The 27,258-nt window shown below is 43.1% G+C and overlaps 1 protein-coding gene and 1 long non-coding RNA gene across 6 annotated transcripts in view; one reads left to right on the forward strand and one right to left on the reverse strand.

Annotated features, from left to right (window-relative positions):
* The window catches only part of SETD1B (SET domain containing 1B, histone lysine methyltransferase), a 476,309-nt gene extending 454,630 nt beyond the window's left edge, over positions 1-21,679 (reverse strand). For 2 of the 3 annotated variants that reach the window (XM_085633202.1, XM_085633201.1), the window contains exons 1-4: positions 17,475-19,108; positions 17,082-17,257; positions 16,204-16,302; positions 15,141-15,411 (exon numbers count right to left, since the gene is read on the reverse strand). In XM_085633202.1, coding sequence (XP_085489328.1) covers positions 15,141-15,411; positions 16,204-16,302; positions 17,082-17,257; positions 17,475-17,547 — 619 coding nt within the window. In that variant the 5' untranslated portion in view covers positions 17,548-19,108. Of the gene's footprint in view, positions 1-15,140; positions 15,412-16,203; positions 16,303-17,081; positions 17,258-17,474; positions 19,109-20,789 lie in introns of those variants that run through there. The other variant, XM_085633203.1, reaches the window with a different exon arrangement.
* On the forward strand, positions 19,265-26,636 carry LOC146783826 (uncharacterized). 3 transcript variants are annotated; one of them, XR_014970383.1, is made up of 3 exons: positions 19,265-19,558; positions 23,196-23,252; positions 24,560-26,636. It is a non-coding gene; the product is annotated as an uncharacterized LOC146783826 (long non-coding RNA). The 3 variants fall into 3 exon arrangements; XR_014970384.1 differs by lacking the exon at positions 19,265-19,558 and adding an exon at positions 20,165-20,270 and having other exon boundaries at positions 24,560-24,690; XR_014970382.1 differs by lacking the exon at positions 19,265-19,558 and adding an exon at positions 21,774-21,953.
* The last annotated feature ends 622 nt before the right edge of the window (positions 26,637-27,258 follow it).

Below are 27,258 nucleotides of genomic sequence, written 5' to 3' on the forward strand. Positions count from 1 at the left end.
CTTCGTACACAGAATGAAAGTAGGTCTCTCAAACTTCTCACTTTTATCCACACAACGCCAGCTACTGTTTCTTTAGATTATTTTGGGGAGCGAAAATGATAAGTTTAATGTCAGAATCGTTTTATTGTATTCTGTGGTCGCTTTTTAGACAACACACCATTAACAGATAGTTTAGTTAAAGGGGCAAATGTAGGCATTGGACATATCACACCCCATGTCTTTCTACCTATGTGGCCATTATTATAGCACAAATCGTTCACCGTCTAAGGTCCCATGGCTCTGTAAAAGATATAAAAGAATTTATACCATTACGGGAAATAAAAATTAAGACGAGCTAGCTAGACACCAGACACATTGTAGGAGTCTCGCTACAGACCGCTCCAGCACTCTATTGGCACTGTATGCAATAACCCGCATTGGCAATCCAGGCTCAAGATTGGATATTTCAGTTGCCTTTGCAAAGCCAATAGATCTACCGTGGCAGACAAAACATCCAATATAAATCACTTAATCAGCAAAATATTAAAGACTATTTTATTAACCCCTTCGATGCTGCGCAGATTCCGCCGCTGTGCTGGCGGAATCTTGCGCGGGCGTGGTCATGACGGAATGGTTCCGTCATGAGCACAGCTCAACCGTGGGTCATGACGGAACCATTCCGTCATGAGCACCGAAGGGGTTAACACAAACACAATCTACACATACTATCCACACAACTACTGTAGAATAGAGAAAACAAAAATAGAACCTCTCGCGAAGGCAAGACCTATTGGCGTTGCCAATGCTGGTCAGATTTTATGAAGTCTATGAATAAATAAGAGAGACAACCTTGCTACTGTTCCAACGTTTCCTCATAGTGGAATAGATTGTAATGCATGGTTTCGGAACAAGAGGTTACAAATATCAGCCTTTATTTTGGCATTCCTGTTCTCTTCCTTACAGCCTCCCCAGAGCTTACTGGTAACTATTCATGCTCGTTCCACCACCCCTTACGCTGGGTTTCCTGGCCATTCAGTAAGGATGCACATCTCTCGCTTGAAATTTGAAAACACACCACCTCAACTATTTTTAGATGCAATTACAGAATACTTAAAACAAAACGCATCTATGGTATATAAATAAAATCATAAACATTTAATTGTAAAAGCCGACCGTAAAACCTGTTTTTCACACACCCCCTTGGGGAGTTCTTAACTCAATGAAGTAAGTTGCTGACATGCTGTAAACTTAATTCATACAATGCCCCTGCATGCGGTAGGTGGCACAGGTCGGCTGTGCATGGCATAGTCTACGCCTGAAGTGATGTCCGCGTACCCTATATAGGCATCACTTTGGCGCACTGAGGTCAGTTACTTTTCAAGGCTTACGCCATGAGTACAGAGCCATGAATTGCACTGGTGTGTCCCAAACTGGGCCATGAAAAAGATCAGCCCTAACCAGAGAAACTTGTCCGCAGAGCAGGGAGGATCGGTGGTTCGGTAAGGAATCTGAGGCTAGATCTTGTCTCTACCAGATAATGCATTACCAAAGGTAAGTAACTTATCCATCTAATAGGGACATCTAGCAGTTTATTCCTTACCTTTGAATGGATACCCAAGCAATATCATCCTTGAAGGTGGGCTGCGGACAAATTGTAAACTAAAAAGTCCTGAAGAACAAAAACGAGTGAAGTGCCCATCCTTGTAGACTTTACAGTCCAGGCAGTAGTGCATGGTAAACGTGTGCAGGGACGCCCACGTCGCTACCTGGCAGATGTCCAGGACTGGGATTCCACATGCTAACACAGTAGTAGCAGCTTTAGCCTTGGTGGCATAAGCCCTCAAGGGGGTGCTTTTTGGCCAGTGTGTAGCATATCTATATACCGAGAATAATCCAGCGTGAAATGGTTAGATTCAGTACTACCCGACCCTTCTTTGCTCCAACATACCCCATGAAGAGTTGGTCGTCTGCCCAGAACTCTATTGTGCGGTCAATGGAGAACGACAGTGTTCTTTTTAGATCTATACAGTGCAGTCGCTCCTCTTCTTTTGATGGATGTGGAGGAGCTTAAGTGGGCAAGGTGACAGATTAGCCCACATGAAATGGGGTTACCTTTTTCAGCAAGACAGAGGCCACGGTGCAAAGCACCAATTTGCCTGGAAATATAGACAGGAATGGAGGCTTGCATTATAAAGCCTGCAGCTCACTCAACCCCAGGGAAGATGTGATTACCACTAGAAAAACGGTCTTAATGCGGAGCACCGAGAGGGAACAATTATGAAGAAGCTCGAAAGCAGCACATAGGAGATATGTAAGAACCAAGTTAAGGTCCCACTGAGGTATAATGAAAGGGGAAGGTGGGAACATATGAACAAGACATTTAGGGAACCTATTCACAATAGAGGACTTGAACAAAGAGGATTGGTCAGGCAGGAGCAAAAAGGCAAACAAAGCAGAAAGATAACCCTTGAAAGTACCCAGAACAGAGCCCTGCTAGGCAAGGGTCAGGATAAAAAAGAAGGATATCTGAAAGAAAAGCAGAAAGAGGGTCAATAGACTTGCTGTAGAATATAAAACAAATTTGTTCCAATGTCAGACATACACCACCCTGGCTGCCAAAATAATATTGCATACTTCGGGAGGAAGGTCGAAAGCGGTCAATTATCGATGCTCAATCTCAATGCAAGATAGCGTAAAGTTGGCACATTTGAAGGTGGAGGACCATCCCCTGCTACTGCGACAGAAGAGCCTTCAGAGGGGGCAGACTGATCGGAGGATCAATGCTCATGCTGAGAAGCTCGGGATACCGCACTCTCCATGCCCAGTCCAGAGCCTGTGAGAAGGTGCCTCTATTAACATGGTTAGTCACCCACCTTTTGCCTGGAAAATTGTGGATTTGATTGACCATGCACAGGGTCCCTGTCAACCAGGTCCCCTATGCCAGAGCACCTTCCCTAAAAACTGCACCACAAATGGCAACTTCAGACCCCCTGTAAGTCCCTAGTAAATGGTACCTAGGGAATTGGGATTGAAGAAGGTCCCCTAGGGACCCCCCAGCAAGGCTATACAACCTGCCACTGCTGCCTGCAAGCTTTGGTGCAGAGAAAAAAGACAAGTTTGACATGGTACACTGCCTGTGAGTCATGCTAAGCAGCACTGCCTAAGGTATAGGTAAGTCACCTCTCTAGCAGGCCTTACAAACCCGAAATCAGGGTGCACTATATCTCAGGTGTAGGCACATCTGTATGAGTAGATATGCCCCTGCAATACTTAAGTCTATTCTTAGTATTGTAAGTGGGGGGCGTGGTTTGAGCGCAGACGAAGATGGCGGCTGCCTGACGCCACTCCGGGATGAAGTCAGAGGAGCTGGAAGTTTTTTACTGACGGAGTTGCCCCGCCACACATTTTAATCGGAGAACTCGCTGACTGACATCTCCAAGCGTCGGATGTTATCTGTATTTTGCCGCGGTAAGCCCACGTTGCTTAAAAAAATCCACATTTAACTCGTTGCGCGCTCCATGACGGGATCGCTACCGCCATTTTGTGCTCATTGCTTTACTCGTCATGAATAGCGGTTCTCCTCAGTATAATGCTACTCTGAAGACAAATGTTTTATTTTGGGCACTCTGGAAGGTTTTTTGACTCGGTCTACTACTAACTCTTGCACCATTTTTGTTGCTCTATTGTTGTAAATGATATTTTTCTTCCATTAGTTGTGCTTCAAATGCTCAAAAATAACTTATAACTGGCCAACCACCGTCATATAATCTGGCGGTGATGCATTTGCTCAGGTCATTCCACTGCATTTACGCTTTTTCTTGAGGCATCTTTATATTCACTCTGCAATTTTGCGTATCAGAATACTTGCATGTCTATGGGGAGAACCAAAGGCGGTCGGGGGCAGTGTTTTACCCAACCCATCTGCAGCACGCTCACAATCTACCTTACTGCCTACTTCAAACCAATTTTCAGTCCTACAAAGTGACAGGGAGGATTCATCACAAGTCAAGATTGAGACTTCCTCCAACACAGCTTCCCCTGGGCGTATTTCTAACTCTCTTCCTCCTCAGTTCAATGTTAAAAACACGCCTAAATCAAATACCTCACCATTACTATCCTCCATTAAGCGTGTCAAAAAGGATCCTCCTACGCCAGCAGTCTCTCCTCCGTCAGCTTCAATGGAGCTACTTCTGGAGGAAATACGTACTCTTAAACCATACATGAAGGAAACGAATACGTGCCTATAAGCTTTTGACGACAATTGGTCTTCACTTCAAAACAAAATCACCTCTGTGGAATGTCAAGTCGAATCGCTACAACTCTCTTCACAGCAAATTCCTCCTATGAAGGCAGAAATTTTTCAACTCCAGAAACAAGTCGAGAACCTTGAGAATCGTAGTAGACTTAATCTACAAATCTATGGTCTAACCGGAGGGGTTGGAAGGATCCAACCCAATAGCCTTCTTTCAATCTTTTCTTCCACAGCTGATGGAGATTCCAGAAACTCCTCCATTGAACATACAAAGAGCTCATAGATTGGGTCGTTCTCCATCTACTTCCACATCTCAACTTAAACCAAGAGGTGTAATACTCTACTTCTTGGAATACACTGACTTGTTAAAAGTTTTGCAGGCAGTTAAATTCAAGCGTCGGATCTCCTGGCAAGGTTCACAGCTATTTTTCTCACAAGATTACGCCAAGATCACTACGAATAAAAGGAAGAGCTTTCTTGCAATGAGACCAGCGCTACGTGATTTAAACGCAAGATTTGGCTTGATCCATCCATGCCTCTTTAAAGTAACTTATAAAAATAAAACAACTACATACCAGGATCCATCTTTGTTTCAACATTTTCTTGAGAACTGCAGAGAAGAATCTATGGATTTCGCCAGATCATCATCTTCTTGAGAATTTTGTTATTTTTCCATTTCCAAATTGTGTAGTTGTGCACTTATCTCATGTTTTCCTTGTTCATGACAGATTGGATTATTTATTTATTTGTTCTTAGGTCTCCCCTTTCAGGTGTCGTTTCCCCTTTTGTTCCTATCCTCCATTGTTTGATATCGTCTAGACCATGTCTCCTCGTGGCTTTCCCCGGTGGTGTTTCGCTGGTTACGCCTTATCGTCCTGTTGCCTCAACACCCTCCACCCATGTTTGAGTCTCTAGTATGTTTTATTATTCTTTTTCTACTTTTGTTCTACATTTCATCCTTTCTTTTTTCTCTCTTTTTCTTTTCTTTCTCCCTTCTCTTTTTCTCTTCTTTCTGTTCTCTTACTCCTTTCCTCATTTCATATCCATTTCTATTTTCTTCGAGTGCTTTACTAATGGTTATTTTGATTATTGCAGATTTTTTATTCTATACATATGTACTGTAAAGTTTTTTAAGTATCCTCTTTTTTCGTATACTTTTAGATAAATGACGTAACGTGTTATTACATGGAATGTTAAAGAAGTTTATGCCCATTTAGCTCATTTAAAGGCAGATATTGTTTTCTTACAAGAGTCTCATCTTGTTACTTCAGACGTTTTGAAACTTAAGCGTCAATGGGCTGGATCTGTGTTTTCCTCTGCAGGTACAAGCAAGAAGAATGGAACAGTGATCCTTTGTCATAAAAAACTTAAAATTTCCCTTCTATCGGAGGACTCAGATGATGAGGGTCGTTGGTTAATTGTGCATCTTAAAGTTAATAATGTTCCTGTTTCTCGGTTTAATGTTTATGCCCCCACTAAGCCGGATAATAATTGTTGGCCTCATAGCTCTTCCCTCCTGATGTCTATTCCTACACCATATGTTATTTTTGGTGGTGAGTGTAACCTAGTCGTTGACCCATATATAGATAGATCTTCCAAAGCAGCTTTTGTCACTTCTCCAATGCATCAACATTTCAACTCTAATTTCTCATAGATCTCTTGTTGAATCTTGGAGATTCTGTAATCCTCAACTTCGGGAATACAACTTTTTCTCCCCTACACCCCTCTCCCAATATCTCAGACCATTTATTTGTCTCCAAATCCCTCACACAACATATAATACATGCAGACATTGGTTCAATATTGATTTCTGATCATGCCCCAGTAATCATTGATTTGGAATTACTCCATGTTATTGAGTTTAGCAGGAGATGGCGTTTCAACACTTCTTTACTGATTGATCAGACTTTTACTTCCTCTTTTGAATCCTTTTTTCTGATTTCTTTAATCGCAATATATCCTCGGTTCTTTCCTTCGCTACTGTATGGGATGCTTTTAAAGCTTCAGCCAGGGACTTTATTAGATCTTATGTCACTGAAAAGAAAATTCCCAGAAGGCCCTTGAACTTCTTAAGAATATTAAGGTATTAGAAATTCTCTATACTACCTCGAATTCTAAAGCTGACCTTAATAATCTTATTGTGGAAAGGTTATCTACAGAAAATGCCAGTTCCTTTGTTCTTAAAAGGTAGTGCTCGCTATTATGGTGGACAGAACAAAGCGGGCAAACGTCTTGCCTCTTATCTTAAAGTTAGAAAAGATTGTTTAAACATGGATTATATTCTTGACTCTTCTAGAGTGACCAAGAATTTAGATATTTTAGAGGCATTTAAGAAATATTATTCTTCACTTTATATGCCTGAAAAAACTTCAGATCCTATTCAAATACAGCTCTACCTTGATTCAATTCCATAACACTTTCCCTCTGATATTGACTTCTCACCCTTAGAAAAAGATATCGCTATTAAGGATATCTCCCACGCAATACATTTCACTAAAATTGAGAAAGCACCAGGTCCGGATGGTTTTCCTATGGAATTTTACTCTCCTTTTTCTCCAATTTGCTTCTCCCACATCTTCACTCTTTATTTACATCTTTTATTTCTACTCATACTTCTATGGGTACCTTTCAGGATGCCCTAATTCGTGTACTTCCTAAAGAGGGGAAAGATCCTCATTTTTGTAAAAACTATAGACCAATATCTTTAGTCAACACCGATTATAAATTATTTGCTAAACTCCTCGATCTTCGATTAGAATCCTTTCTTCCATCTATCATTTGTTCAGAACAATCGGGTTTCATTAAGGGTAGGTCCATCTCTGATAATACTAGAACCTTTAACATATTGCATAAATCAAACAAATATCCTCACTCACTCGCAGCTATTTCGTTAGACGCAGAGAAAGCCTACGATCGTATGGATTGGTCTTTTACATTTCATTCTCTTTCCTGGTTCGGGCCTAAATTTATTTTGTACATTTCTTTATTATATTCTTCCCCCAAGGCTTCCATCTTTGTTAATGGCTCTATTTCCAAACCTTTTGCCTTACACAGAGGTGTTCGCCAAGGGTGCCCTCTTTCGCCACTTCTTTTTATCCTTGCGTTGGAACCTTTTCTTACTAAAATTAAACAAAATCCTAATATTCATGCTTTCTAGAATGGAAACACCCATATTAAAATGAGTGTCTACGCGGATGATATTTTACTATATCTATCTAAACCTGAAATCTCCCTCTTACCCTTCTTGATAGAAGTCAATACCTTCTCCTTACTTTGTGGTTATAAATTAAATTCTGATAAATTTGAAATCCTTCCTCTTAATGTTTTATATTTCAAAACATGATTTTCTTTCAACCAATTTTACATGGAATTCTCAAAAAATGAAATATTTAGGTTTATGGTTTGCCCCCTCTACTAAACTCACTTTATCACCGAATATGATTCGAACATGCACTACATTATCTGATTCTACTTCGAAATGGCACCCACTTTACTTAACCTGGTGGGGCAGACTAGACACTATTAAAATGATGCTTGTTCCTGTAATTCTTTATACTCCTTCAGCTATCCCGCTCACTATTCCTTCATCTTTTTTCCAAAAAAATTACTCTATCAGCTTTTTTATGGAATAACAAGAAACCACGTATGTCCCTTGCCTTGCTTAAACGTAATAAAACCCTTAGGGTGTTAATTTCCCGGATTTTTAATTATATCATAAAGCATTTCTTCTTAAACAACTTTCTAAGTGTTTAATTATTTCATCCTCAGATATTTCCCCATTATGGCAAAATGTCGAATTATCCTCTCTTGACCCTTTCTCAATTCAAGAATTCCTTACGTTTACTCATAAGACCCGTTTTTCATTTTCACCTATACATAAAACTTCTCTTAACTTATTTCACTCAATTATCAACTCACATATCCCGGAGGTGGACTAGTTTCTCAATTCTTCGATGTGGTATAATTGCTATATAATCATAATAGAAAACCTGTATTCTGGAAAGCTTGGCGAGACAAAGGTCTGCTTTGGGTCCACCAGCGTTACTCTGACGATACCTTTCTCACTTTCTCGGAAGCACAAACACTCTTTGGTCTACGGATTCATACTCTGATAAATTTGAAACACTGATTCAATCTATATTCTTCTTTTTATCCTCTCAATCTTTGAATACTCCCTCCTCAATATCTCAGGGTAATTTCCTTCCTATATTAAGTAATCATCCTAGTGCTTCTTGTATTTATAAATGTCTTACCAAATCCGTGGAGCATAGAAATAAAACCAAGGTGGAACTACAGTGTGAACAGGATTTTCTTACTTCATGCTCCATCCGTTTTGGGATAAAATTGTGGACTAAAATCCGCAAGACCTCGAGATCAGCTAGCACAACACAAACACTTTTCTTTTTATATAATAGACTCATGTTCATTCCTGTATCTTAACATAGAATCTCACCCACAACGTCCTCTAATTGTTGGGGTTTCTAATACTCCCAACACAGATTTGTTTCACATGTTATTTTCCTGTCCCCTTACCCATCAGTTTTGGGTGAAAGTATGGTCTCAAATCAATAATATTTTCCACACCCAATTTCCCTTTTCCCATCTAACTATCTTTCTAGGCTCACTTTCTGAACATTGGCAATTCATCACATATAATACAGACATTGTAGATTTATTAATTGCAATGGCTTTTCAACAAATTACCAAAAATTGGAAACAATCCACACAATTATCTTTCCAGGCCTGGTGGTAAAGTGTTTGTTATCACCATCGACTAGATCGTGCTTATATCTCCCCTCTATCTCTACTTATCAAAACAGTATAACTGTATCAATTTATAAAATTTGTGAGAATCTCCTCTTTGAGCCACGTGCCATTTATTAGTCACTGTGTACATTACATATGACTTACACTCCTTTGAGTAAGGCCTAAGGCTGCTCGACCACACTACCACAAATCAAGCACTTTGGGTTTACATTGAGCCCTGAACACTTCTGGGGGATCTCTGTGCTCTTTGCATGATATGACAACATAGGGGTATATCAATCAAAATACTTTATTCGATTTTGGTGGTATATCACATAAAGAGCCAGCATCCTACAGTGCCACAATGATGACCTGAGCTCGGTTGTTCCTGATATTCTTGAGAACTCTGGGCAGAAGCAGTGAGGATGGAAAGGCACACAGGAGGCCTGAGACCCACTAGAGACAAAAAGCCTCTCCAAGATAGAGCTGCCTTGGAAACTGCAGTACGCAAAACTGCTGACATTGCACGTTCGCAAAAGTCGCAAACTGATCTAATCAAGGGTCTCCCCACTGCTGAAAGAGACCCTGCGGCACCTATTGATGGAGACACCATTTCTGAGCTGCTAAGAATTAGTGGCTGAGTTCGTCAGCATGGACGTTCAGGGAACCTGCCAGGTGCTGAATCACCAGAGATATGCCCTGCTGTTCCAGCCATTTCCAGAGACGCAGAACCTATTGGCAAAGGTTCAATGACTGCACCCACCTTGTTTGTTGAAGTACACATGGCAAAAGTTCACATGACCCCAAATTATTTTAGCAACAGCAATGCAGGTGTTTTAAGACTTCATGTTTTGCAGTTTAGGGTATAAACATAGGGAAACATGCTTAGCAGGAAAGTACATATTGCATCAGATGTAAAACACTGAACATGCTGCCTTTTCTGCAGCACAGAGATGTTTATAAACTGATTATGCGTATGCCATTTGTGGAGGGGAGGTAGAAAGGCTCCAGTTTCTCAAGGGAGGACAAGTATAAAACCTGCTGTGTCTGTGTAGCCTTGCACAACCAACTTAAGCATGTGTCCTACACTTCCCTTCTCTGTGACTCTCGACATTTAACTCATGAATCCATTTTTACGCCAAATTTTCTAAGCACCGAGTTCAACATCAACAGTAGCCTTAAACTTTAGTCCTGCCGTTTTCTGTTTGTCTTAATACCTGGGCAACAGCATACATTAAGAGAATCCAGGAGCTCTAAGTACCACAAAAAATAAATAGTTCACCTTCCAGTAACCAAGATGTAAAATAGAAGCTGAACATATCCCACTTATGGGCCATCAAATGACTCTGGCTCATCAGTGCCGTCCAATGAAGCCAGAAAAGTGAGGCTCTTTTATATACTTCCAAGTTTGTAGTGAGCAGCACTCTCTGCATGTGCCACTTGGCAGAAAAGCAGATCGAGTTGTGAAACATAGTATCACATTAGAGGATTGACAACAACAATGTATGAATGGTGGTAGATGTCCAGGCATTACTTTGAGCGGGCACTAAGGAATAAAGCCTGTTTAACGCACTACACTGAAAGGTTACCATGCTCACCTAGACACACAACCACCATGATGCCAAATCCATTAGCCTCTGAAAGGCTGCTGTACAGCTGGTAGTAGAGGTCAGCCAGGCGCAACTCCTTATTTGGCGCAGACTATCTGCACTAATACCTTTCTATTCCATATCGTGTTACCACAATCAAAGGGTACAAGGCAAAAATCAAAAGAACAGAAATTAAACCAACACAAAATAATAACTGACAATTAACATTAGCAAACTAAGAATGAAAAATACACATGTAAAGTGATGAGGATTAGAGATCTCTACTAAAATTTCAAAAGTCACCAATGAGCATTACCAAGCACATGTGCACAGCGTTGTTGACAAAAGGTCATACAAGTGAATATCTCCTGGAGATAAAGAACACCACTAATAAAAGCTATACCTCTTTCCTACTGACTTAAGTTAACGCCCCCTATACAGACACACCACACAAAGAATGGGGTCCAGAATGAGAAATTGTGAAAACAATGCATGTGGCATTTGCAACTGCTTCAGGTGTAACTAATCATAGAAAATGCACGAATCACCAAAACCGTAAACAGTAATATCCATTATACATAATATGAACTATATAAAAACATAACTTGGATGTAGGCAAAAGCTAATGGAATGAAGTGGTCTTATTATCCCTTACTCTGGCGACTAGTGAAGAAATGTACTCGTCTGTGAATTTGTTTAACACTGGCATCGGATAATCAGCGACTGTATGATCAGACTGATTGGAATGCTTTGACCTAATTTACCGTAAGCCTAACTTCTAGTCATATAAGGTGGCACTCCTAAAAAAAACATGACAATGGGGATAGTTATACTCCTCGCGATTATATCAAAGGGTGAAGTACTGTATCCAGTGTAGTGTCAAGAGCAATCTTTTAAAATTTAGGATAATCCTCTCCAAAAGCTGTTGCAATAAGTCTCAAGCATTCGTTCCAGAATTAGAGGAGGATCATTAAACTGAGTTAATTTAAGGCAGTAATAGAGATATTTGCTAACTGGGTCAAGAAACATGCTTTATCCCAATTTTCAATCAGTGAACCCACACAGTACCACTCAAGAGAACTATTGCTACAGTTTGAGTCGCAATTTATGCAGAGCAAGCAAGTGACCGCTGTGCGTGTATGCATGGTAGTGTTGGAGTTAGCAGTACACACAGGCACCTTTTTCAAGTAAGATGCCACCACCCACTCCCAGTATTCAGAGGAGTTCTGGGATGCAGGGTTTAGCAACAATGAGGTAAACTGGGATTCTGTTCACTCCTGGACATAAAATATAATAATACTATGGAGATTACTAACTGAGCTACTTTTTATCTCCTCACACTAAGCTAATTTTACATAGACAAACTCGAAACTGACCTCCCTCACTCTGAATCCATTTACATTTACTAGATCGAAGAGTTGATAATAGAGGTACTTAACTATAATCAATACCATGTGTGAGTTTCCAGCGATATATTGTGGGTGGTCTGCTGTACTGGTGGATAAAGTTAAGAACTGTTATGGGTTTGTATTCACAAGAGCGTTGCCTCTAAACGTACAATAGTATGATATGGTTGGTATACGTGAAAATAATGCATTATGTGAGCAACTATTTGTGTTAATCTCTACAGAATTACTATGTACAGATGGAGTTTGTTGAATCCTGGTTAGATGGTGTCACTTCCACCACACCTACAGGCACAGCTTAAGTCAAAATAAAAAAGAGCCCTCTGGGTCCTAAGCAATGCTCAATTACTTTTTGGTTCCTAATCTTGGTGCTGAAACATGTCAAGCAAGGCATAGGATGAAGGTTGTTTCCTAATTATCTGTAACTCAATATATTTTAAAGTTTTTTAACTTGTACTAGTGGCAATGAATAATAAATAGCACTGAATGGACAACTAGATATAATTTTAACAGCATTCAGACTAAGTCATCCTATAACAAATCCGAAAAGAACTCAGGATGAGCCCGCTGAGCAACTTACTGCTGGTAACATGCAACCCCCTAAGATGATGCATGCCACCTAGTGTGGGTGAGGGGTCTCTAGCCCTGTAAAGGATAACAATAGACTCAGTATATTTTGATCCCTCGACATCTTTGACACTGTGCCATATTCAGTCAGATAAGCATTTGCATTGCATGTATATATTGTCAATCAGAAACTAGTCCCTGAAAAACTGAAACAGGTGATATTGTCAGGAGAAGGTTAACCGATTTACTGGTGCCTTTCTCTGGTTATTCAATATAAATGTGCAACTCTGGAAGTGGGAGGGTGAGGGTGAAACGGTATAGAACATAAAATATAAGATCCAGGGTCAAAGAGTCCTCAGCAAAACCTGGATACCAACTGTAATCCCAGGTTTTCCCAACTAAACTGCACATTTCTAAACAAATTACTCGCTTAGTCTTTCGATTGCCCAAAACCCCCTCAACCCCACAATAAACACTAAACTCTATATAAAAAAACGATTTTGCTTATTATTCGAGGGAAGTTTCTGTGCACTAAACATTTTTCTTCTGCAAATGATGGAATTGCAAGTTGGAAAAGCATACAATTCATTTTTCATGACAGCAAATCCACCTTTTGGCATAAAACGTACCTAGTTAAGTTTGGAAGTTTAGGCGCTCGATGTATGAGAGAAAATGAACCGGCATCTCATGTTAACAGATATCAACTTAATGCGGTTAAATTATTTGCATGCCACTAAATGATTTAAAAGTGGGAATTCGTGAGCAGTAGACAGAAATATGTAAACAAAAAACTCAGTCCATTCAGTGCATGTTTAAGGATGCCAAAATCTATGCCTCCAAAAGAACAAAAGCACAAGTCTAAACAGTTAACGGTGAACAACATCATTCAATACCGCAAATGTGATTTTTGATTCTAAAATAACCTAGGGGTGCGTTTTTCTCAACACCCCGCTGCCTTTCTTAAGTCTTCTGAAGACCCTGAATAGGTTAGTGTACCTTTAAGAAGCACGCACATGGTGTCAACGCTGCATTACTTTCCGCCCCGTCTGAGGTTTATTTACTACAAACTGCATCAATGAAATGCCAAGAGCCCGCCAGAAATCCGTTTTGGCGTGGTTCGCCGATGTCCTGCAACACCTTAAACCAGGCACAAGGGCCGCACTAATGACAGCACACATCAGCAGCGCCATGTGCTGCACAGATCTAATCAAGGCCCCATGATAAAGCAAATGTGAGGTTTAAGTGCGATTCGGAGAAGGGGTGTCAAAGAAGCAGGAAACGAAAACTGTTCGGGAATGGGAAAAGTGAGATATTAACCCCAGGGTGACTGCAACATCTCGGCGAGTACAGCCCTCCTTCAGTCTCCTAGCAACTGACAACATATTCGGGAGCACGTGACTGCCAAGCCATGGGAAACACGAGCTGAGAACCGACACCAGCGCACGTCACGGAGTGTCACACCTCCGACGCGTGCCGGGCATGGGTTCGAATGGGGAGTGGTCATGGTGCAAGGGGTTGGTGAATTGGAAGAGGCCACTTAGTTTAAATGAGATGCTCGGGAGAAAGGGTCACCGCTGCAAACAGAATCGGCTGGCAATTAAAATAATATAGCGCTTGACGTGGGAAAGGCAGACCACTTATTGGTGCTATATCTTAAGAGTTTTAGTGGCTACAGTACTCAAAGCCCAGTGTGGAAACTTAATTATAATAATCCCCGTTTCTTTTCTTTGACCAAATTGTGTTATACCCGGCGAATAGCTGGTTTTCCCCATGCCTCGTTTCACAAATATTTACAAACGTGATCTCCTAAGACACAAGTTAACAGATAAAGACATGCGGTATATAATGGATATTTGGGTTATTATTTAGATTGGGCAGACTGACATGAATCAGTTTGGGGAGGAAGGCATCTGCTAGGTCAGAAGACAAAGAAAATAGAAAGAGCTCTCTCACATTGAGATGTGCCCTTGTGGGAAGGCTTGGGACACAGTGGGGAAATTGTGAGGCGATTGACATGTTGAAAGGTAAAGACAAGCAAAACACCATGAACAAATGCAATACGTGGATGCACATATTGTGGAATAGTAGGGGGTGGGGGTTGTACTGACTGGTGGATCTGAACCGAAGGAGGTAGGGAGGGGGGGTCTTGAACAGTTATGGTTGTTAAGATGGTGGAGTTCACTGGGTGAAGGGACAGAGGGCACAGAAGCCCCAAAAACTGATGGAGGATCGGCATTACACATGGTACCGATGTATAGTGGTGAGGGGTTGGAGGGAGCGAGGGCATAGAAGGCCTGGGGGGGGGGGGGGGGGAATGGAAGACAGACAATATAGGGTGGGACTGACATAGCACAAGGCAGCGAGGCATCTGTGGGTCACAGAGTGCAGGGGTACGTGGCACATACCCCTCCAGGAACGGATGGGAGACTTGGTTAACACATGGTACAGAAGGACATCGGTTGGGTGGGCGATGGATGCCAAGACATAGGGCAGGGGGGTTTCCCGGGGCAGAGGCCAAGGAAGGAATCCCACAGAAGGACACCACATGCAAGGCTCGCAGCCTGTCACCCTCTCGAGGGGGCGTGCCTGCCTCTTGTTTACCTTTGGTGTCCAGCTCCACGTGGATGATGTTGCCCATGACCGAGGTGTTGTGGAGGTGCAGCACCGCCTCCTTTGCCCCTTTCACCGAGGAGAACACCACCTTAGCGATACCCAGGTGCTTCTTGTTCTTGGGGTTGTATAGGATTTCCACCTCCTCAACCTCGCCGTACTTCTTGCACATGTCGCCCAGGAAGTTCTCTCGGATGTTGTCGTTCAGCTTGGCGAACGTGACCTGCTTGGGGGGAACAGGCCCCACGTAGTACTCGTCGATCTGAAGGGGGCAGAGACACGTGTGTTAAAAACGGTGCCAGCAGCACGGACGCCAGCGAGCTAACCACAGGGAGAGCAAGTGCAGACCGAACTGAGAGCAGCAGCTGGTGTGCAGGAAACCCGCTGCAGGTGTCAGCGGGCGCCGAAGGAGAAAGTGCTCTGTGTCTAAACTTGGCGCTGTCATCTTTAGCCATGATTAGTTTATTGATGATTGCATTTATTCATAATTTAAACAAACGTTAACGCACGCTAATTCCTCATTCTATCAAACAAAGCATTCTCACACTAGACTCCTATTTCTTAATCAAAGTATTAAAAATAACATGTTTCAATGTATTCCGTCCAACAACTAGCGTCTTGTTTCTGCAGTCCTAAAACTCAGCACATCATAATGAAAATTTAAGGATTAACTCAAAAAACCTGCTCAGTCCCAAATGTAGGTTTTGCAGAAAAATGGCATTTGACATCACGCAGTAAATTATGTTCTTAGACCAGAAACATAAAATGTCTAACTAAGCCAAGCAAAAAAAAAAAAATGTCAAAGTTGACCACGTGCAATTAGTTTCATCTGACATAAACCACACACACGACACGCTCTGCAACAAAACGGCTAAATGTAACAAGCACGCGACAGTCTTTGTAATTAATTCCATCTTAGTTACACGGATCTAAAAATACATTCACGTACAACTCGATTCTTTCTGCGCCATGCGGGGATGGGGTACTGTTGCTTTAAATGCTGTTTTCTTGAGCCGCGTAGAGCACGCAGACAGCACATGCTGGGAACACATACCTTAAGTTTGGGCACAGGCAAGTCCAGTTCTTTCGTTTTCGTCCATATCCGTCCAATTCTGGGGTCCCGGAGAGAGTCCACCGGAGGTACCCCCGAGTTCTGAGTGTGCACAAAAAGAAGGATGTAATCAGTCACTAGGGTTAACAAAAAAGAGAATGTTTGTTTTTGCAACAGCGGCCATACAGCAGACGGGAGGGAGGGAGAGTGACACATTCAAACACACGCGTCAAGTTGTAGAAGGTCCCAGACTGCAAGAGAGGGAAACACTGTATTTAGATAGAGGGAAACACTGTATTTAGAGGCAGTCCCATATTCTGACAGTGCATCGGGCGGGAAGCAGTGTGCCCGGCTACAAGTTAACTCTTAACTCCCAGGATCAAGACAGCTGTCAACTCTTGGGAAGGGGTGAACACAATTCTCTATCACAAATAAAAACCTGTGCCCCTCATTTTGTTTTGGCATGGGTAAACGGCCCATTTTCGTTTTACTGTAACTCATCTATTTGTTTAGTTTTTAGGTTCTGTGGGTATTAATCTATGAATAGCAGTAGTTAAATGCTGCGAGTCTCCTAGGAACATCTACAAACATCCATAGTATCACAAAAGCGGTGTCCACTTCCCCTCTACTTTTAGCGATGGTCTGGTGAACTGTTAAAAAGGGGTCCGGTGAAGTTCTGGTATAGCGGGACACTACTATCGATCCACAGCTGGCGAAGCATCCAGTTGCATACACTTGACTGTTTAGGGGGGCGTGTGTAGGTGGGAGGAGAAATCCAACTGACAGGCAAGCTCCCTCTGCAGGTGTAATTCAAACAGCAACCACACAGATGTTACTTGAGGGAACGGGGTGCGTGCAGGGGTTGCTCCCATAACACCTACAGGCATGTTGAAGTGCTGTCCATCGTATCGGTAGAGCTTGTGCTGCCCCTTCCTCAGAGCTGGGTCAATGATGAGTTTGTAACTTTTCCAGTGGTGTCCCTTCTTCTCCGCAGAGCCGCCTCCTCCCGGTGCTGCCGGGGTGCTTCCCCCTCCACCTTCCATGCCATTGATCCAGCCTGCAGGAGAGAGTTGATAAAAGTACCCAGCAGTGTGAAAACATAAAAATGAATACATGGACAGACAAGAAGACGTACATAAGTAAAATGGTATGCAATGCAATGACTAAAGGTGTCCCAGCCAACCCTCAACACCAGCAGGGGTACTGGTCTGGTCCCTTCCCCCCACATACAACCACCGGAGATAGCGGCTGCGACGCCTGAGTCGGGTGCTTACCTGCATGTTGATGCTGCTGTCTGTCCGGGGGGTGCTTGGCTTTCTCCCCCGCCGCCAGCTCCCGGTAGGACATTTTTTTTGTTTTGTTTTCTGCCGTGTTTCCTTCTTCTTTCCCCCCTCCGTGGCGGAGGGGGGCAACGCTCCCCCTTCAGCTCCTCTTCCCCCTCCCCCTGCCGAGGGACTGGCACGGGCTGAAGGGAGCCGGCCTCCCCCGGGCCAGCCGCCGACACATTATTGTAGGAGTCTAGGGGGTGAAGCTAGCCTGGGTTTTCCTCGGCTCTCCTTCTCAGAGAGGAGAGAGAGGGGGGAGGGCCGGAGGTATCCCACAAGCCACCGCGGCCGTGTGTAGAAACCAGCGCTAAAGCCTTTTACCATTCCGGATGCACATTCAACGGCGGCCGGGCGGGGACAAGAGACGGCTGAGCGCGAAGGGGAGCGGAACACAAAAAACAACACTGCGCGCACCCCTCTCCGGGGATGCAGCCGATACCCCCAAGCCCGTGAACTGATATTTTTAACGTGTATGTTCTTCATTTGCCAACCCCCGTATAAGGCACGTTTCTTGGGCCACAGCGATGGAAACCACCGTGCCCCCCTTTTCATACCAAATTGTCAATTTTCAACCGTTTTATATTGCGTTTTAACTAAAGGCGGTCTTTCTATACCGCCATGGAACCCCCAACGTAATCTCTTTAGGTTTGTCAGCCTAATGGAACACCTATTAAAAACTTTGTTTTTAAAAATAAACGGATTTCAAATAAGCTGCAGAAACCTAGATGCTTGTAGTACCCGGAATTCTGAGCAGTTCACGTTAGTTTCTCAATTTCGTTTGTATTTTGCTACTTTCACAGAACATTCAGGATTAAAGTCCCGAATCGAGAGTGCTTTTTTTCTAAATATTAAGATGGGTAAACGTGGTCTCAAGCCTTACCGTTTTTGAAGCACTTCGTATCGGCAGTTTATCAAAGACTGAAGAAGCCAGACTGAGGTAAACGTGGATTCATTATTGCTTCTGCTTTTTTCATCGTTACTATATAAAATACTCCATGTCAGTGCACAAAGAAGCTTTCCTTCAAATCTTTCTATTTAGAAAAAAAATCACCCCTCATTTCATTGTTAACCGCTCTTTAACCGGCAATGTAATTAAAATAAGAGAGATTCCATTGTGAAATACCAATTTGGAGGTTAATCGTGTAATCTGTGCAGATCGGTTTTAAAATTCAAACCGCATAAAAACTGCTTGTTCTGTAGATGTCAATCGTGCAATCAGTTCAGATCTTTACAAAATTGAAATTGCACGAACATTCCTTGCTAACTCTTTTTGATAGATACTTGGTTAATTTTCACGGGCTTGCTATTTACCCTATGGCTGTAGCGGAGCTGGCCAGTAAAAACAAATTGCATTTCTACCAAAAATCTGAAGCCGATACTTAATGCACAACCCGGACAAAATGCAGATACAGGTAAATTGTGTCTATTTAAAGACATTACTCTGCCATAGCCAATCACAGCGCAGCTTCCATTTTGTCTGAACTGTTAAAAACTGTAGGTCCTAAACTGTCTTCCCCATTTTCAGTGTGGCAGGGGAGGGAGTCGCGAGACAGTCGAAGCCGAGGCGGGCTGCTTCCCCTCCCTTTGCTTTATCTCAGATTTGCTTTTCTTTCAGGGGACTGCTGCCGTGAGAGGAGGTCATTGGCTGCAGGAGGCCACCCGATCCCCCGGCAGCCAATCGGCGCCGAGGTTGCGTCTGGCTTGAGTTATTAGAAGCGGTGCTAAAAACATCCTTCATCAGAGAGCTAAGGAGAGGCCAACAGATCAGGCAGCCATTTTTCTGCAATGGAATCAAATGGCCAACTGGGTTTTCCTTTGTTCCAAAATGGGAATGCTTTCACTGAATCTACCATCCAGTTTCAGGACTTTCCATGTTTCTGTTAGTGTTTGCCAACATTTCAATGGATCTCTTGAAGAATGAAGATAAGAGATTTGGATTTTTTTTCTTCTCATTTGGAATCCATCTTTGTTCTTGTAAAACTAGGTCATGACAACACCCTCAGTGCCAGCAGTTACAATTTGAATTCAAATAAGTAAATACATCATTTTCTATCTTTTATTTATGAATGTATTTATCGCTGCTACTTACAAATTAATTTAAAATCGGCATTGAATTAAACACTTTGCTACTTGGCCATAATTACAGCTCTCGTTTTCCAAGCCACTGTTTAAAATGCACGCTTTTTAAAGGCTTCTTGTTTCAGAAATGCTGTAAGATGTCTGTACTGCTACAGGCCTCTCTTTTGACATTGTAAGTACCCACGACGACCTGTACATTTTTTTAAAGGCGGTTTTATAATGCTTTAGCAGTCTTTTTCTTTGCATGCTTTCCCCAAAAAAATCCCTGCCCTTATCTAACGGTTTATTTGTTTTTTATAACATGATTGTAACTAACTATACCCTGATAGTGTGCTCGGTGTCTTGGAGTACGTTTCTATGTTTGTAGCTGATGCACTGTAAATACACCATGATTATTATCCTCCACTGAAGAGGCCGAAAAGCTGCTTTTTGTTGGAGTTTCGACACTGTCAGGCAGAGTACGAATAACATTTCATTTTTTGTGTGTTTTTTCCGTCACACCGTGGCCTAAAATGTTCTGCACGTTTGGGTTTAAGTACAAGAAAAGATAAAACGTAGGACAGCAACAAGAAAGGTTATACTTAAAAGGACCGAAGCAAGAAGGTGTCATGGTATAAATGTTAACAGCAGCACCGTCGTCTGCAGTCTATTCAGCTTATGGTGTTGGTAAGTAAATCCGTGTGCCCTTGCAGTGACAAAACAGACCAGGCCCGTGCAGCAAGCCAGTCTTACTGTTCACACCCGGTACAGTCTCAACTATGGGCAGCAAAACTATTCGTAATATTTTAAGGCGCTATGGTGGATACAGGAATAACTTTTTTTCCCTTTTTTGATTGCATGCGATTTAGGAAAACCATTTAATGCTGGGCAGTGTTTAGGCACACTATTTGAATTACATCGCTACCTTCTCGTCCAATTTGGAAAATGAATTACTAGGTTTTCATTTTTCGTATTTTAGCATGGGTGTAATTTACTTTTACTTTGTGCTCAACTTGCCACAGGCAGGCTATCCATGACATCCTTTCGCCTAGTTTCGAGCGCCCTGTCCGGTACCACTGGAAAGGAACACGCCAACTTCATAACACATTTAAAACAAATATGAAAATAGTTCAGCCAACATCTTGGTTGTGGCATTTCCCACATACATTTCCCTGCCTCTGGGGGAGGGGGGTTTAAGAAAAGTACCTTTCTCCCTACTGGAACTTCTTTTTTGCAGTTGATGGGTTGGCAAGCTCGTACCCTGTAGATCCCATTACAGAAACGCCAGTTTTCCAGCACATGTTGGTTTCATATAAAAGTCTTTTCCCACTCTAATCCATTGTTCGTCAGTTGGAGGGAGGGGGCCAGCCTTCGTTTGTCCCTTCAAATGAAAAATATTCCCTTGCAAACTCTCCAGGTATTGATCAGGGACTTGTCACGATATATATCTGGCACATTGATATTTTAGCACAGGGCAAAATGGAGACCTGTTGCCTTTACTGCTGTTTGGGCGTGCCCTCTAGGCTGTGTATCGGAATTGTATATTTCGCGTGACATATGACCAAAATTATCCTTTTGAAACGCATACTGTTATCGTCTAACCCCGTCATATTAGATTAATGGTGAACCATTTTTTGTGGGGGGAGGGCGATTGCTGCCAGTGACGCAGTTCATAACCCGTTCTTTTCTCGCCTCCGACTGCACCAAAACTATATTGAGTTGCATCTTTCATGTATTTGGGTCTAGTGTGTTCTGCCTCCGTCTAACTTGTAGAATCAGACCGGTTCCAAAAGCTGCATAAACGAGACAGTTGTTCTTGGCATTCGCCATTAGAGTTGTTCTTTTTCGGTCCGCCATTTTGAGTTCCTCCTTCGTGTTCCCTTTCAGCTGAGCCCGTGTGTGTTTATGCAAGTCGCTGGTGACGGAGTCCTTGAAATAGACAGCCAGTCTCTCGGCAGTTCTTCAGCTACAGAGGACGAGACGTGCGTTTTTTTTCTACCTCGTCTTGTCTATGTAGGGGGCGGAGGGGGCGCGCCGCAAACCGGACGCGCCATCAAGATGGCGTCCGTTGTTGAAGGCTGAGCGAGGAGAAGGGAGCCTGTTGTGCCCTAGGAGCCGCGGGCGCAGTGCCAAGGTGCCACCCCTCCCCCACCGAGGCTCGTGACAGAGCTGGAGAGGGAAGGCGGGGGAGCTGTTCTCGGAGGAGAGCTCGGGCTGCTAGAACAATACTCGGCTGCTGGCTGCAGAGCACACTTGCGCTCATAGGCGAGGCTGAAGGCCTTGCGCTCTGGATTCGCCACAGGCACCCTCACCGTAGCGGGGGAACCCTTGTTTTGCAACCAGACCAACGTTTTAAATCGTGTTTTTATGGTTGGTTGGGGGGGGTTGGATCGCGTTGGTTGGCACTACTGTCGTAAGGCTTTGCACGAGAATATTTTTTTCCCTCTAGGAGGAACGGGGCTTCCTATCTCGAGTTAAGGAGGACGTTCTGGAAGGGAGGACATGGCCACATTCTTGTTCAAATGGGTCCCAGGCTACTGATTTATCATTCGTATTCGTCTAAGGAGGTGACATTTTGAGTGTGGGGTCTCACTGCCACCTAATTCGAAACAGGAGGTAGCTATTTGTATAGGTAACGGAAGGGTGTGGGTACTTTTCATCACCTCGTTCATTTACCTTTTGTTGTTCCTCGTGGGGAGGGGGTGCATTTACCACTCCATTCGCAAGATGTTGAAGCAACACTGTTTGTGTGCAGTGTTCACATTCACAGACCCACTTAGCTGTGGCATGTCAACACTGCTTTCATAAGTTATAGCATTTATCCTCTTTGTGGGGCTAGACCGTGTAACCTCATTACAGATGCATTTAGGGTTAATACGGTGGCCTGGTTTTAGCAACAATCCATTCTAAACAGCTGCAAAACTTGAGTGCTGTGATGGACTTGTCACAAGAGCTACAGTTTTCTCATAATACCATGAAAAAAATATTTTGGGTGATGGTAAAATGCATTTGTGGGCGTCGTTATTGCCCCCCTCCCCCAAGTAGTACTGCCTGCTTCATCGACTCAAGGCGCGTTGGTTGATTTTTCGTGCTGGGACTAATAGGTTGACAAGTGGGGCTTGAAGTCCTTAACGTAACTGCTAGGGTCTTTATTCATATTGGTGGCCAGGATCTCAAACCGAATCATTCGCTGCTGTAAAATCTTCGGCCTCTTGCATGACTAACAATCCAAGGTCGTTGTAATGGTGGCTTTGTGAGGAGGGTATGGTGAAAGGAGAGAGAAGGCTGTCGAATATTATGGTGGAAAATGAGTGTGAACTGGGTCACCCACAGCCAAGGATATGTTGGATGGTGATTGTGATTGCAGTGTGACATTCAAAGGAAGCCAAGTGGAAGAGGGGCGAAGGAACATACGCTGTTGATTAGAATGATGAGGATTTAGCAGTGGAACAACAGAGGGTTCTACCTCCGGGTAAATGCACAGCGCCGAGCTCTCACTCATTTGGGACGCCTGGCCTTTTTTGGACTCCTTCTCCCTCATAACAAGCCAACTGTCTCTTATAGCATAACTTAGACCATCCTTAACGATAAACTCATCTCTGTTGATTTCAGTGGGCGCACCCTCAAACTCCTGACCTCGACCTCCCCGAAGGGCCAACAGATTGAGAGGTATGTATATGATTCCGTGTATGATTTCAGGTTCTTTCAAACATACATTGCTGAAAAGAATGGGATTCTGCAGACGCAAACAGCATTTCCAGCCATGCCGTGTGCGTGATCGGTGCATGTGTAGATTACGGTAGATAATCTCTTCTAGAAAGTGAAATGGTGTGATCTTTTTCTATTTATATACCGGTCGGGGTGGCTTGCATTTCTGCTAATTCAGAATGCTGTATTTCTGTTTCAGTGTGATTAATTGTCACACAATGTATCGATTTCTCATTAACAACCACTTAATATAGCTTGCACATTACGGTCGCAGTAGAAGTCTTTCTAGCACACTTGGATATCCCACGGTCATTGTGCGGTCCCTTTTAGGAGGCGCGCTGTTTTCGGGAGTTGCACTTGCCTTATAAACTGTTTTGGAATGTTCAGACGTCAAGCTAGAGATGCTTGTGGGTGGGAGCTGATAATTTTGAGAAAGGCCCAGTTATGTGGGTGTATATTGTGATGGGGAAACTTTAAGGTAGTTAGTTGTTAACTGTGCCCGCTGAACGTCATTGCATCTTTGTTGCTGCCCAGGACACAAATACAAGCGGCTATTGCTTAAATGCTTTCTTTGCCTTGAGCTTCGAGCTAGGCGCGCCGAGCTCCTTTGTGTTTGTTTTCCGCGGCCCTCAACGTAGGCTAGTTCAATTTAGGCTGTTGGCAAGCACCCTCGTGCATCTCGCTTGGTATTTACTTAATGGATATTTTTGGGCCTAAAGTTTTTACTTCTCAAACTGCTGGTGTAGCCTGTCATGCGTGTCTGTGCGAGAAAGCCCACGCCTGTGGCGGAAAGGGGATTGCAATGTCAACAGGATACAGTCATTTGAAACTGTCCTGTCAGCCTCGCACGACAAAAGCTGGCTTACCACACATTTTACTTGTGAAGCAACGGGAAACTGGGAGGGTTTCCTGGCAAATCCGTTTCAGCCGCACTCTGCGCGAACGAGGCTGCGCCTTTGTTTTTTCTTGGTCCATTTTGGTTTTGTTGGACACATGGCCCTCAACTGGGGACTTCGTCGGTCGTCTTTTCCTAAGTGCAGGAGCACGTGTCTTTCAAACTGGATAAAGTAGTTGCAAGTTAGTGTGTAACACAAATGGACTTGTACTAGGAAATCTCGAACAAAATGTGACCCCGAGACTGAAAAGTTTTCGGTACAAAACCCATGTCATAAAAACGGGTTTGACTAGAGGAATAGCTTTGCAACATGTCTCCCAAGTGTAGTGGCTGATGCAAGCTCTGACGTGTTTTTGTAATGCATTCCATTTAGGTTGCCGCCCAGGAGTGAGTGGCTGAACCCTCCTTGTTCTACAGCGCAGCCAAGAAATTCTTCAGCGCCGTTTGTGTACTCCGCAGCAAGTGAACGCCCTCCGTGTTATCCAGCACAGACGAATAATGCACTGCTCTTGAACCGTCGATGTTCTCCAGCACAGCCAGACCTGGCAGGTCTCCTGAGCCATCGCTGTCCATCACCACTGCCCGACAAATTGGGACTCTTGGAGGACCGTTCTTTTATACAGTGCAGCCAAGAAATCCTTCAATGCCCTCTGCGTTTTAGCCCAGTCAAGTCAGGCCACTAAGAAAAGCAAGTCTCGGGAACCATCCGTTTTTTCTAGCACGGCATGTTTCCTGCAGCTATGTGTCCCACCATACATCTTGGGAGCTGCCATCGCTCTCCAGCACTGCCCGAGTCAGACCACCTTTGTTTCACGGCCTTCTCTCATCTGCCCAGTCCGGGGATTAAAGTATTCGGATCCCTCGTTGACCTCCAGCACAGACATGCAATGCTTTACGCCAGAAATCTTCCGGATACCACCTGGCATTGTAGGTCTCATGACACACTATCCTCCCCAGCACTGACAGCCGATTGGGCCTTAAGTCTAGAACAGCACGGCTGGAAAAAATAGTCACATGAACACTTGTGTGTTCTTCAGTACAGCCGGGCAGTGAAAATTTTGAAAGAATGTGTCCTCCAGCCGTGCAAGACTCCATCTCATCCGTAGGGTCTAAGATTGCACGCCTTGTATTTTCCATGGGTTTCGTACGTCTTATGTATGTCAGTGTTCCGTAGCACAGTGGTAAAATGTGTGTTTTGCACAGTCTTGCACTGAAGCACAGCTTTCCCACGTTGAGGCGAAGCCCTATGGAAATGCGACAGTACAATCTCGCTAAATTCTGTGTTATACATGTTGAGGGCCTGCTTAGTCAACAGCTCTGTGCCTGCAGGAACCGGCTGTTCTGACCAGTAAAGGAAATCGACAAGTGCTTACATGAGGAACCCTTTGTGTTGAATGCTGGCGGCTCAGAGCCCTTTGTTCTTTGCCTTAATATGAAGATTTATTGTCTGGAAACCTGTGGTGGCTCATCCCGAATCTAAATGCTACCATTTTGTGGAGGACACGTTTCAGAATTGGCCATACGCAGTGACCATCTCCCAAAAAAAGTATATTTTTGTAAAGCTCAGGTCCACAGATTGGAAAAATCTACTCAAAAGGTTCAGCACATTAAGATGCAGTTTAGACAAAGCAAATCTTCAGACACCAAAGACTATGGGATTTTAGAGTTTTTATTGTCGAATGCCTCACTCCGACTATTGATACTTTATGTTCCAGTAGGATGGATGCCAATTAAGAGGGGTGCAACATTTATGGAGTGCAAGTAATCTTTCAGAGGAAGACAATTGATGGATCATCACATTTTCATTGTTATACTGGAACTCAACAAGAATACGTCTGCCCATTTCATAAATAAAGATCACTCTTCCGCACTGAACCAGCCTTTGCACAACACCAACTGCTTTAAAAAAAACAAAATAACGTTGTTCCTTTTTATTGTGTTGAAGCCCTAGCAATTATGGATGTCTTCTGGGATTAGCTCCTATTTAATATCTACCTCTTTGGATAACGTCTCTACACCAGTTGGACCCCAGAATAGATATGTCAAGACATGCAGTTTCATAACCGTATATAGATTTAGTAATCTGGGCAAATCACTTAATCTCCCTGTGCCTATGGACAGTGCCTGGATACCCTCACAGGTGATAAGCTGCACTGTAAAAATCTGAGTATTTAGCATGCAAATATTGAGCTTTGAAAATGGCATATTTATTACTGTCTATATTTTTTTATTACACTTTATTTTTTACCTTTTTGCTGTGATCATGCGGTGCATGTTCAGTAGTATAGAATGGTCGGATGAACCATAGAATTTCTGAGCCCAGCTCTGCAGAAGTTTATTGATCTATAATATCTGATATTTAAGATGCATATACTCTTGTTGCCAGTGCTTTACTCCGCTGTAATGACTTAACTTATTCTGTCTTGAATAAATTAACTTTTGTATTAACATGAATATCTGAATAATGTTTGTACCAATTGTAGGAAGGGGTTCACAAGTAGGTAGTTTAAAGGTGAACAAGCATGTTGAGATGCCTGCTTGAACCAAATGCCCGGAGGGGTATTGTGCGCAAGCACACAGTAGGCTTTGTTTGAAGGGTGTAGGATGTCCTTTGTACAGTGAGAGCGTTTTTTTCCTTCTGAATAGCTGCTGTGGTCACTTAATAAACCTAGATTTTTAGGTGATTGAGTTCTTAGCTTTCATTTAAGACTGGCTATCGTGAGTCCCACTGCCCTGTTCTGTGTGTACAGTCGGCACTACCACCTTAACCTGTATTTGGGAATGTGCTTTTGCATACTTGTTCTTGATACTGATTTGCATCTTTAATACTCCTTTGAAAGATGGAGGCACTGGTGCATCCCGTCTAATCCCAAAAAAAATCTTGACTTTGTCTAGACCTGTGATGTGTTTGGAAAACTGTCAACCTTTTATGAATACGTTTGGCACCTCTGCTTTTCTTAATATGTTCTACCCACGATTGATGTTCCAGTGCCATCAACCAGTAAAGCTAAACAAAATCCAATCAGTCAAACAGCTCGAAACTGCATAATCTGGCGTGGCACACCTTATTTT

The sequence above is a fragment of the Triturus cristatus genome, chromosome 11 (assembly GCF_964204655.1).
Source record: "Triturus cristatus chromosome 11, aTriCri1.1, whole genome shotgun sequence".
Lineage (NCBI taxonomy): Eukaryota > Metazoa > Chordata > Amphibia > Caudata > Salamandridae > Triturus > Triturus cristatus.